This window comes from Ranitomeya variabilis, chromosome 3 (assembly GCF_051348905.1).
Source record: "Ranitomeya variabilis isolate aRanVar5 chromosome 3, aRanVar5.hap1, whole genome shotgun sequence".
NCBI classification, from domain to species: Eukaryota; Metazoa; Chordata; class Amphibia; order Anura; family Dendrobatidae; genus Ranitomeya; species Ranitomeya variabilis.
The window spans coordinates 306,816,446-306,829,450 of record NC_135234.1 but is presented as its reverse complement, the minus strand read 5'-3'; the positions used below and the strand labels follow the sequence as shown (position 1 = coordinate 306,829,450).

Sequence of the window (13,005 nt, the reverse complement as noted above, 5' to 3'; positions counted from 1 at the left end):
GATCTCTATAGTTCATCGGTTCTGTGCTTTCCGAATTGCCACTCGCTGTTAACTGTACGTCCGTACCACCCAGCTTTTGTTCACTTCTCTGTATATATTATCCTTATGTGGTTATTTTGTCTTATTCACCCTGTAGTAACTGATGAAGGTCAAAGTGACCGAAACGTTTCTTTTGGTACTACAAGTAAAATCGTGTTTGCCTCACAACCTCAAGTTGAGTGCCAGGTTTCTATTATATGATCTTGTTCCTGACATCCTTATAAAGCTCTTAGGTCTTGCCCATCTTGTAGAGGTTAGAGTCTGACTGATTAATTGAGCCTGTGGACAGGAGTCTTTTATAAAGGTGACTATATAAGACAGCTTTCTTTAGTGCAGGTAATAAGTTGATTAGGAGCGTCTAACTGGTTTGTAGGAGCCAGAACTCTAAATGGTTGGTAGGGGATCAGATGCTTATTTCTCATTGCAAAATGCAAATAAATTTATATAATTTATACAATGTGATTTTCTGGATTTTATTTTTGATATTCTATCTCTCAATGTTAAAATTAACCTAACCTTTAAATTATAGACTGTTCATGTCTTTGTCAGTGGACAAACTTACAAAATCAGCCTTGAATCAAATACTTATTTCACCCACTGTATAATTTATGTTAAGCAATGTCAGGCAGTACTTTGCATAAAACACTGATATAAGATGTGTTGACCAATTTTATACTTAGTTCTCTTTATTCCCCTTTCTCTTTGCGCAAAATGGTTATATATCAGTGCGTTCTAAAATAAAATCTTTCTTTCATGCAGTGGCCATTCCAAAAAGTCCAGCTCCAGCTGCAGGTATTGCCTCTGGTATCTTGCGAGGCCCTAAAACCTTGCTACCTGGTGTGCCAGGACGTAGACGTCGAAAGCCAGGAAGGAAGAAGGGTCAGCTGCCTAAAGCTCTTGCACATCAGTTGACAAATCAACCACCTAAGCTATGTGAACCTTTTCGCTTTCCCAAGAAGAGAGGTCCCAAGCCTGGAAGCAAGGTACTTGCCCTCACCATAAGCTACCATGTTGAAGATACATCAGTGACTGGCATAATGGTTTACAAAGAATGACAGCCAAGCCCTCTTTAGATTTTTGTGATTTAAATAAAGGTAAAACTCTTTTCCCATGACCCATCTTCTTCACACCATTATTATTGGCCTAGGCAGCAGCTACTGTACGTTGCACTGGATACAATGCATACAAAGCATACTTTCTTGCGATATGATTTTTCTATTTCACTTTTACCCAGTTGTATCTTATATAAACCATTACATAACAAATGCTTAACCTTACATTTACCCGTGGTGCACCATATGTGATAGAGTGGCTTGCACAAGCATTCACCACCCCTCCCCCCACTTGGCTTTTTAAACTATTTTGTTTTAGTACATCCTATGTTTAAATATTTTTGTAATCCTATTTGTGTTTTGTGTGTCAGCACTAAATAGTCTAAGTTGGTGAAGGAAGAAAAATATATTCATAAATTAAATTTATGGGATCAAATAACTAAAAACTGTCATGTGCATATGTACTCACCACGTTTGCTTTAAAGCCTCTAAATTTTCTGGTGCAACAGTTACCTTCATAAGTCACATGCTTAGTGACAGGAAGTCCCCCTGTGTGCAGTTTGTGTCACATGGTCTGTTAGTATATACACACCTTTTCTGAAAGGCTACAGAGGCTGCAACACCATTAAGCAAGAGGCACCACTAACATCACCATGAAGACCAAGGGGTTCTCCAAACAAGTCAGGGACAAAGTTGTTGAGAAGTACATTGATCACCCTCATTGTCAAAAAGTTTTTCTAATATCTAATCTGTATCTTCTCCCTTTCAGCTTCATTCCATTTCATTCCATTCTCGTGTTTCCATGTGCAAATGAGAATAATGATCCCTCTATACTGTGACATCCCTTCAAATTTTTGTAGACATCAATTAAGTCTCCTCTTAGCCTTCTTTTTTGCAAGCTAAACATTCCCAGATTCTTTAACCGTTCCTCATAGGACATACTTTGCAGTCTGTTCACCATCCTGGTAGCTCTTCTCTGAACCCCAGTTTTTCAATGTCTTTTTTAAAATGTGGTCTTCAGAACTGGACACAGTATTCCAGATGAGACCTGGCCAAGGAGGAGTTGAGGGGGATAATTACTTCTTGTGATCTAGACTAATGACTTACTCACAGCCAAAGCTAACAGACAGTTCTCATCCTCCTCCTTCTCGACCTGTCCTCTGCTTTCGACACAGTCGACCACTGCCTACTGCTACAGATTCTTTCTTCCCTTGGCATCAAAGACCTTGCTCTGTCCTGGATTGCCTCATACCTTTCTGACCACACATTTAGCGTTTCCCACTCCCACACTACCTCCTCATCCCACCCTCTCTCTGTTTGAGTCCCTCAAGGCTCTGTCCTAGGGCCCCTACTTTTTTCCATCTATAACCTTGGCCTAGGACAACTCATAAAGTCCCTCGGCTTCCAGTACCACCTGTATGCGGACGACACTCAGATCTACCTCTCTGGCCCAGATGTCACCTCTCTGCTGTCCAGAATCCCGGAGTGTCTATCAGCCATATCCTCCTTCTTCAACTCTCGCTTCCTAAAACTCAATGTAGACAAAACCGAACTCATCATCTTTCCCACATCTCGCGTATCCCCCCTACCTGATCTATCTATTAGGTAAATGGCATTACGCTCTCTCCCGCACTTGAAATCCTCTGCCTCGGGGTAACTCTCGACTCTGCCTTGTCCTTCAAACCGCACGTCCAAAGTCTTGCCACCTCCTGTCGCCTCCAACTCAAAATATATTGCCAGAATCCGTCCCTTCCTCAGCCCACAATCTACTAAAACTCTTGTGCATGCCCTCATCATCTCCCGCTTCGATTACTGCAACACCCTCCTCTGCGGCCTCCCCACTAACTCTCTTGCACCACTCCAGTCTGTCCTCAACTCTGCTGCCTGGCTAATCCACCTCTGTCCTCGCTACTCCCCTCTGCAAATCCCTCCACTGGCTCCCAATTCCCCAACGAATCCAGTTCAAACTAATAACACTGCTCTAGAAAGCCATCCACAACCTGTTCCCTCCATATATCTCTGAACTAATCTCCCACTATCTTCCCTCACATAATCTTCGATCCTCCCAAAACCACCTACTCTCCTCCACACTTATTCATTCCTCACACAACCGTCTCCAAGATTTCTCCCGAATATCCCCCATCCTCTGGAATTCCACGCTTCAACACGTCCGATTATCCACCACCCTCGGATCCTTCAGATGGAACCTGAAAACCCATCTCTTCGGGAAAGCCTACAGCCTGCAATAACCACCACCCGAGCTGCCGCGTCACCAACCACCCAAGCTGCCGCGTCACCAACCACCCAAGCTGCCGCGTCACCAACCACCCGAGCTGCCGCGTCACCACCTCCAGAGCTCTCTTAAAGGGAATCTGTCACCCCAAAATTGGCCTATAAGCTAAGGCCACCGGCATCAGGGGCTTATCTACAGCATTCTGTAATGCTGTAGATAAGCCCCCGATGTCACCTGAAAGACAAGAAAAACAGGTTATATTATACTCACCCAGGGGCGGTCCTGGTGCGGTCTGGTCCGATGGGCGTCGCAGTCTGGGTCCGGCACCTCCCATTTTCATACGATGACGTCCTCTTCTTTTCTTTCTGCTGCGGCTCCTGCGCAGGTGTACTTTGTCTGCTGTTGTGATTTTGCTTTTTGCTCCCTCTAGTGGTCATTAGTGATTTGACTCTGGAGCGTCTGTCTTTTCCTATATCCTCACCTGGGCCGTTAGTTCAGGGGCGTTGCTATATAAGCTCCCTGGACCTTCAGTTCAATGCCTGGCATCGTTGAAATCAGAGCTAATCTGTTGTGCTCTTGTCCTCTGATCCTGGTTCCTGTTTTTCAAGCTAAGTCTGCTTCTTTGCTTTTTGCTTTTGTTTTGTTTGGTATTTTTGTCCAGCTTGTTCCTATCTGTATCCTGACCTTTGCTGGAAGCTCTAGGGGGCTGGTGTTCTCCCCCCGGACCGTTAGACGGTTCGGGGGTTCTTGAATCTCCAGCGTGGATTTTTATAGGGTTTTTGTTGACCAGATAAGTTATCTTGCTTATTCTGCTATTAGTAAGCTGGCCTCTCTTTGCTGAACCTGGTTCATTTCTGTGTTTGTCATTTCCTCTTACCTCACCGTTATTATTTGTGGGGGGCTTGTATCTTGCTTTGGGGTCCCTTTCTCTGGAGGCAAGAGAGGTCTTTGTTTTCTTCTCCTAGGGGTAGTTAGATTCTCCGGCTGGCGCGAGTCATCTAGCGATCACCGTAGGCATGATCCCCGGCTACTTCTAGTGTTGGCGTTAGGAGTAGCCATTTGGTTCCTTTGCCTAAACTGCCTTCCTCTTCCGATCTGGTTCCTGTGTTTTTCCAGAACGTGGTTCGTTTGCACGGCATCCCTGAGAATATTGTGTCAGACAGAGGATCCCAGTTCGTTTCCAGATTCTGGCGATCCTTTTGTAGTAGGATGGGCATTGACTTGTCGTTTTCGTCTGCTTTCCATCCTCAGACTAATGGACAGACGGAGCGAACTAATCAGACTTTGGAGGCTTATTTGAGGTGTTTTGTCTCTGCTGATCAGGACGATTGGGTGACCTTCTTGCCGTTAGCTGAGTTTGCCCTTAATAATCGGGCTAGTTCCGCCACCTTGGTTTCGCCGTTTTTCTGCAACTCTGGTTTCCACCCTCGTTTTTCTTCGGGTCATATGGAACCTTCTGACGGCCCTGGGGTGGATTCTGTGGTGGATAGGTTGCAGCGGATCTGGAATCTTGTGGTGGACAACTTGAAGTTGTCACAGGAGAGGGCTCAGCGCTTTGCCAACCGCCGCCGCGGTGTGGGTCCCCGACTACGTGTTGGGGATTTGGTGTGGCTTTCTTCCCGCTTTGTTCCTATGAAGGTTTCCTCTCCCAAATTTAAACCTCGTTTTATTGGTCCTTACAAGATATTGGAAATTCTTAATCCTGTGTCCTTTCGCCTGGATCTTCCTGTGTCGTTTGCTATCCACAACGTGTTTCATAGGTCCTTGTTGCGGCGGTACGTTGTGCCTGTGGTTCCTTCTGCTGAGCCTCCTGCTCCGGTGTTGGTTGAGGGCGAGTTGGAGTACGTGGTGGAGAAGATCTTGGATTCTCGTCTCTCCAGGCGGAGGCTTCAGTACCTGGTCAAGTGGAAGGGCTATGGTCAGGAAGATAATTCCTGGGTGGTCGCCTCTGATGTTCATGCGGCCGATTTAGTTCGTGCCTTTCACGCCGCTCATCCTGATCGCCCTGGTGGTCGTGGTGAGGGTTCGGTGACCCCTCACTAAGGGGGGGGTACTGTTGTGATTTTGCTTTTTGCTCCCTCTAGTGGTCACTAGTGATTTGACTCTGGAGCGTCTGTCTTTTCCTATATCCTCACCTGGGCCGTTAGTTCAGGGGCGTTGCTATATAAGCTCCCTGGACCTTCAGTTCAATGCCTGGCATCGTTGAAATCAGAGCTAATCTGTTGTGCTCTTGTCCTCTGATCCTGGTTCCTGTTTTTCAAGCTAAGTCTGCTTCTTTGCTTTTTGCTTTTGTTTTGTTTGGTATTTTTGTCCAGCTTGTTCCTATCTGTATCCTGACCTTTGCTGGAAGCTCTAGGGGGCTGGTGTTCTCCCCCCAGACCGTTAGACGGTTCGGGGGTTCTTGAATCTCCAGCGTGGATTTTTATAGGGTTTTTGTTGACCAGATAAGTTATCTTGCTTATTCTGCTATTAGTAAGCTGGCCTCTCTTTGCTGAACCTGGTTCATTTCTGTGTTTGTCATTTCCTCTTACCTCACCGTTATTATTTGTGGGGGGCTTGTATCTTGCTTTGGGGTCCCTTTCTCTGGAGGCAAGAGAGGTCTTTGTTTTCTTCTCCTAGGGGTAGTTAGATTCTCCGGCTGGCGCGAGTCATCTAGCGATCACCGTAGGCATGATCCCCGGCTACTTCTAGTGTTGGCGTTAGGAGTAGCTATTTGGTCAACCCAGTTACCACAGCCCTATGAGCTGGATTTTAGTATCTTGCAGACTTACACGTTCCTCTGAGACCCTGTCCACTGGGGTCATAACAGTCTGCCCTGTTGAGGGCAGAGCAAAGTACTGCAGTGCGCAGGCGCCGGGCCTATCTGACCTTTCCCGGCGCCTGCACACTGCAGTACTTTGCTCTGCCCTCAATAGGGCAGACAAAGTATGCCTGCGCAGGAGCCGCGGCAGGAATAAAAGAAGAGGACGTCATTGTATGAAGATGGGAGGCGCTGGACCCGGACCACGACGCCCATTGGACGGGACCGGCCCTGGGTGAGTATGATATAACCTGTTTTTCTTATCTTTCAGGATACATCGGGGGCTTATCTACAGCATTACAGAATGCTGTAGATAAGCCCCTGATGCTGGTGGCCTTAGCTTATAGGCCAATTTTGGGGTGACAGATTCCCTTTAATACATCCTAGAACTGTGTTTGCCTTTTGCTGCTGCATCACACTGTTGACTCATGTGCAGTCTGTGATCTATTAGTATACCCAAGTCTTTTTTTTTTTTTATACGTGCTGATGCTTAGTTCTATTCCTCCCATTCTATAGATGTCATTTTTGTTTTTCTTGCCCAGATGTAGAATCTTGCATTTCCCCTTGTTATATACCATTCCATTAGTCGCTGCCCATTGTTCAAGCTTATCTAGATCCTTCTAAATCCTCTGTTTTCTCTAGTGTTAGCTATCCCTTCTAGCTTTGCATCGTCTGCAAATTTGGTTAGTTTACCCTCAGTTCCCTTGTTTAGATCATTTCTAAAAATGTTGAACAACACTGGGACCAGGACAGAGCCTTGTGGTACCCCACTTAAAACACTCTTCCAATTGGATGTGCAACCATTTATTACCACTCTTTGAGTACGATGACTGAGCCAGGTATGAATCCACTTAACTGTAGCCTTGTCAATCCCATGTCATTTTTCAATAAGGATAGTATGAGATACTTTATCGAATGCTTTGCTGAAGTCGATATATACTCTACCGCATATTACTGATCCTGTCATGGATCCCAATGGCTGGGGATAGTACTGGACAAGCAAAATAACATAAATAACGGACGAGCTCTAGGGTGATGGAACCTGGGCTGACCGCTGCCCTACTCCTGACAAACACAACTAGAAATAGCCAGGGAGCGTGCCTACGTTGATTCTAGACGCCACGCGCCAGCCTAAGAGCTAACTAGCACTGCAGAGGAAATAAAGACCTAGCTTGCCTCCAGAGGAATGAACCCCAAAAGGTATAGTTGCCCCCCACATGTATTGACGGTGAAATGAGAGGAAGGCACGCACATAGAGATGAAAATAGATTTAGCAAATTGAGGCCCGCTATAACTAGAAAGCAGAATGATACAAAAGGGGTCTGAGCGGTCAGCAAAAAACCCTAATCAAAAACCATCCTGAGATTACAAGAACCCATGTGCCAACTCATGGCACATGGGGAGAACCTCAGCCCACTAGAGCTACCAGCTAGCATAGAGTCATAATTAGCAAGCTGGACAAAAAAACAAACAACTGAAAAACAAAACTTAGCTTATCCTGAAAGATCTGGGAGCAGGTAGTCAGGAACCAAACTGAGCACATCTGAGTACATTGATAGCCGGCAAGGGAATGACAGGAAAGCCAGGTTAAATAGGAAACACCCAGCCTCTGATGGACAGGTGGAAACCAGAGGCCGCAACCCACCAAAGTCACCCAGTACCAGCCGTAACCACTAGAGGGAGCCCAAAAACAGAATCCACAACAGTACCCCCCCTTGAGGAGGGGTCACCGAACCCTCACAAGAACCCCCAGGGCGATCAGGATGAGCTCTATGGAAGGCGCGGACCAAATCAGTCGCATGAACATCAAAGGCGACCACCCAGGAATTATCCTCCTGACCATAACCCTTCCACTTAACCAAATACTGGAGTTTACGTCTGGAAACACGAGAATCCAAGATCTTCTCAACAACATACTCCAATTCTCCCTCCACCAGCACCGGAGCAGGAGGCTCAACCGAAGGAACAACGGGCACCTCATGCCTCCGCAATAACGACCGATGGAACACATTATGAATAGCAAACGATGCTGGGAGATCCAAACGAAAAGACACAGGGTTAAGAATCTCCAAGATCTTATAAGGACCGATGAACCGAGGCTTGAACTTAGGAGAAGAGACCTTCATAGGGACAAAACGAGAAGACAACCACACCAAGTCCCCAACAAGAAGTCTGGGACCCACGCGGCGACGGCGATTAGCAAACTGCTGAGTCTTCTCCTGAGACAACTTCAAATTGTCCACCACCTGATCTGATTAGTTCGCTCCGTCTGGCCATTCGTCTGAGGATGGAATGCAGACGAGAAAGACAAATCAATGCCCATCTTAGCACAAAACGTCCGCCAAAATCTAGACACAAACTGGGATCCCCTGTCAGAAACGATATTCTCCGGAATCCCATGCAAACGAACCACGTTCTGAAAAAATAAAGGAACCAACTCAGAGGAGGAAGGCAACTTAGGCAAGGGTACCAAATGAACCATCTTAGAAAAGCGGTCACACACAACCCAGATAACGGACATTTTCTGTGAGACAGGGAGATCTGAAATAAAATCCATGGAAATGTGCGTCCAAGGCCTCTTCGGGATAGGCAAGGATAACAACAACCCACTGGCCCGAGAACAGCAAGGCTTAGCCCGAGCACACACTTCACAAGACTGCACAAAGGTGCGCACATCCCTTGACAAAGAAGGCTACCAAAAAGACCTGGCCACCAAGTCTCTAGTACCAAATATTCCCGGATGACCAGCCAACACAGAAGAATGGACCTCGGAGATGACTCTACTGGTCCAATCATCCGGGACAAACAGTCTTTCTGGTGGACAACGATCAGGTTTATCCGCCTGAAACTCCTGCAATGCACGTCGCAAGTCTGGGGAGACGGCGGACAATATTACCCCATCCCTAAGGATACCAGTAGGCCCAGAGTCTCCAGGAGAGTCAGGCACAAAACTCCTGGAAAGAGCATCTGCCTTCACATTCTTTGAACCTGGCAGGTATGAAACCACAAAATTGAAACGAGAAAAAAACAACGACCAACGAGCCTGTCTAGGATTCAGACGCCTGGCAGACTCAAGGTAAATCAGATTTTTGTGATCAGTCAAGACCACCACACGATGTCTAGCACCCTCAAGCCAATGACGCCACTCCTCAAATGCCCACTTCATGGCCAAAAGCTCCCGATTACCCACATCATAATTGCGCTCGGCGGGCGAGAATTTTCTAGAAAAGAACGCACATGGCTTCATCACCGAGCCATTGGAACTTCTCTGTGACAAAACCGCCCCCGCTCCAATCTCAGAAGCATCAACCTCAACCTGAAAAGGAAGTGAAACATCAGGTTGACATAATACAGGAGCAGAAGAAAACCGGCGCTTAAGTTCCTGAAAGGCCTCCACAGCCGTAGGAGACCAATTCGCAACATCACCACCCTTTTTAGTCAAATCAGCCAAAGGTTTAACAACACTGGAAAAATTAGTAATGAACCGACGATAAAAATTAGCAAAACCCAAGAACTTCTGAAGACTCTTAACAGATGTAGGTTGTGTCCAGTCACAAATCGCCTGAACCTTGACGGGATCCATCTCAATAGTAGAAGGAAAAAAAATGTACCCCAAAAAAGAAATTTTCTGGACTCCGAAGAGACATTTTGAGCCCTTCACAAACAGAGAATTGGCCCGCAGGACTTGAAACACCTTCCTGACCTGTAGGACATGAGACTCCCAGTCATCAGAAAACACCAAAATATCATCCAAATACACAATCATAAACTTATCCAGATATTCACGGAAAATATTGTGCATAAAGGACTGAAAGACTGAAGGAGCATTAGAAAGTCCAAAAGGCATTACCAAATACTCAAAATGGCCCTCAGGCGTATTAAATGCGGTTTTCCACTCATCACCCTGTTTTATCCGCACAAGATTATACGCACCGCGAAGATCTATCTTAGTGAACCACCTAGCCCCCTTAATGCGAGCAAACAAATCAGTCAATAATGGCAATGGATACTGATATTTGACTGTAATCTTATTCAGAAGGCGATAATCTATACAAGGCCTCAGGGAACCATCTTTTTTTGCCACGAAAAAAAAACCTGCTCCCAGAGGGGACGAAGATGGACGAATATGTCCCTTTTCCAAGGACTCCTTAATATAATTCCGCATAGCAGTATGCTCTGGCACTGACAGATTAAATAAACGACCCTTAGGGAACTTACTGCCAGGAATTAATTCTATAGCACAGTCACAATCCCTATGAGGAGGGAGTGAATTGAGCTTAGGCTCCTCAAAAACATCCCGATAGTCAGACAAAAACGCAGGGACCTCAGAAGGAGTAGATGAAGCTATTGAAATCAGAGGTGCATCATCATGAACCCCCTGACATCCCCAGCTTAACACAGACATTGTTTTCCAATCCAGGACAGGATTATGAGTTTGTAACCATGGCAGACCAAGCACTAGTACATCATGTAAATTATACAGCACAAGGAAGCGAATCACCTCCCGATGAACGGGAGTCATGCGCATGGTCACTTGTGTCCAGTACTGCGGTTTATTCATAGCCAATGGTGTAGAGTCAATTCCCTTCAAAGGAATAGGAACTTCCAGAGGCTCCAGACTAAAACCGCAGCGTTTGGCAAATGACCAATCCATAAGACTCAGGGCAGCGCCCGAATCCACATAGGCATCGACGGAAATGGAAGACAGTGAACAAATAGAGTTACAGACAAAATGAACTTAGACTGCAGAGTACTAATGGCAAAAGATTTATCAACCTTTTTTGTGCGTTTAGAGCATGCTGATATAACATGAGCTGAATCACCACAATAAAAACACAATCCATTTTTCCGCCTATAATTTTGCCGTTCACTTCTGGACTGAATTCTATCACATTGCATAGTCTCAGGTGCCTGTTCAGAAGACACCGCCAACTGGTGCACAGGTTTGCGCTCCCGTAAACGCCGATCAATCTGAATGGCCATAGCCATAGACTCATTCAGACCTGTAGGCGCAGGGAACCCCACCATAATATCCTTAATGGCCTCAGAAAGACCATCTCTGAAGTTTGCAGCCAGGGCGCACTCATTCCACTGAGTAAGCACCGACCTTTTCCGAAATTTTTGACAATATACTTCCGCTTCATCATGCCCCTGAGAGAGGGCTAATAAAGCCTTTTCAGCCTGAATCTCCAGGTTAGGTTCCTCATAGAGCAATCCCAGTGCCAGAAAAAACGCATCCACACTGAGCAATGCAGGATCCCCTGGTGCCAATGCAAATGCCCAATTCTGAGGGTCGCCCCGCAGGAAAGATATTACAATCTTAACCTGCTGAGCAGGGTCTCCAGAGGAGCGAGATTTCAAAGAAAGAAACAATTTACAATTGTTCCTGAAATTCAGGAAGGTAGATCTATCTCCAGAAAAAAACTCTGGAATAGGAATTCTAGGTTCAGACATGGGAGTGTGAACAACAAAATCCTGTATGTTTTGAACTTTTGCAACAAGATTACTCAGGCTGGAAGCCAAACTCTGGATATCCATGTTAAACAGCTAAGGTCAGAGCCATTCAAGGGTTAAGAGGAGGTAAGAAGCAGCTAGACAGCAATTAAGGGCTAGGCAGCAAAACTCTGAGGGGAAAAAAAAAAAAAAAAAATTCCCTTAAACACTTCTTTTTCTCCTGCTTCAGCCCAAACAATTAACACTTTGTGGGCCGGCTATACTGTCATGGATCCCAATGGCTGGGGATAGTACTGGACAAGCAAAATAACATAAATAATGGACGAGCTCTAGGGTGATGGAACCTGGGCTGACCGCTGCCCTACTCCTGACAAACACAACTAGAAATAGCCAGGGAGCGTGCCTACGTTGATTCTAGACGCCACGCGCCAGCCTAAGAGCTAACTAGCACTGCAGAGGAAATAAAGACCTAGCTTGCCTCCAGAGGAATGAACCCCAAAAGGTATAGTTGCCCCCCACATGTATTGACGGTGAAATGAGAGGAAGGCACGCACATAGAGATGAAAATAGATTTAGCAAATTGAGGCCCGCTATAACTAGAAAGCAGAATGATACAAAAGGGGTCTGAGCGGTCAGCAAAAAACCCTAATCAAAAACCATCCTAAGATTACAAGAACCCATGTGCCAACTCATGGCACATGGGGAGAACCTCAGCCCACTAGAGCTACCAGCTAGCATAGAGTCATAATTAGCAAGCTGGACAAAAAACCAAACAACTGAAAAACAAAACTTAGCTTATCCTGAAAGATCTGGGAGCAGGTAGTCAGGAACCAAACTGAGCACATCTGAGTACATTGATAGCCGGCAAGGGAATGACAGGAAAGCCAGGTTAAATAGGAAACACCCAGCCTCTGATGGACAGGTGGAAACCAGAGGCCGCAACCCACCAAAGTCACCCAGTACCAGCCGTAACCACTAGAGGGAGCCCAAAAACAGAATCCACAACATGATCCATCCAGTCAGTGATTCCGTTAGAAGGAAATTAGATTAAGCTGGCTTGACTTGTTTGCTACAAACCCATGCTGGCTCTGTTTAATTATGGTACTGTGTCCTTATTAGGTACTTATCTACATGTTGTTTACTGTTTAATAATTTGTTTGAATATCTTTCCTGGAATAGAAGTAAGGCTCACTGGCCTGTAATTTCCTGGCTCCGTCTTCTTTCCTTTTTTGAGGATAGGGACAGCATTTACCCTTCTCCAATCTTCTGCTACTTCCCTGGTTTTCCAGGATTTTTCAAATATTCTGGCTAGTGTTTCTGAAATTTCCTCTGCTAACTCTTTCAGTATCCTAGGATATTATTCATCTGGACCAGGAGACTTAAATTCATATACATTAGCTAGGTGTTCCCTTACCATCTTTCTGTTT

General features: G+C 45.7%; 1 protein-coding gene across 3 annotated transcripts in view; it reads left to right on the top strand.

Annotated features, from left to right (window-relative positions):
- SCMH1 (Scm polycomb group protein homolog 1) overlaps positions 1-13,005 on the top strand; it is a 434,218-nt gene that overhangs the window by 388,719 nt on the left and 32,494 nt on the right. For all 3 annotated transcript variants that reach the window (XM_077295619.1, XM_077295618.1, XM_077295617.1), the window contains exon 7: positions 799-1,022. In XM_077295619.1, the coding sequence (XP_077151734.1) occupies positions 799-1,022 (224 nt within the window). The remainder of the gene's footprint in view (positions 1-798; positions 1,023-13,005) is intronic.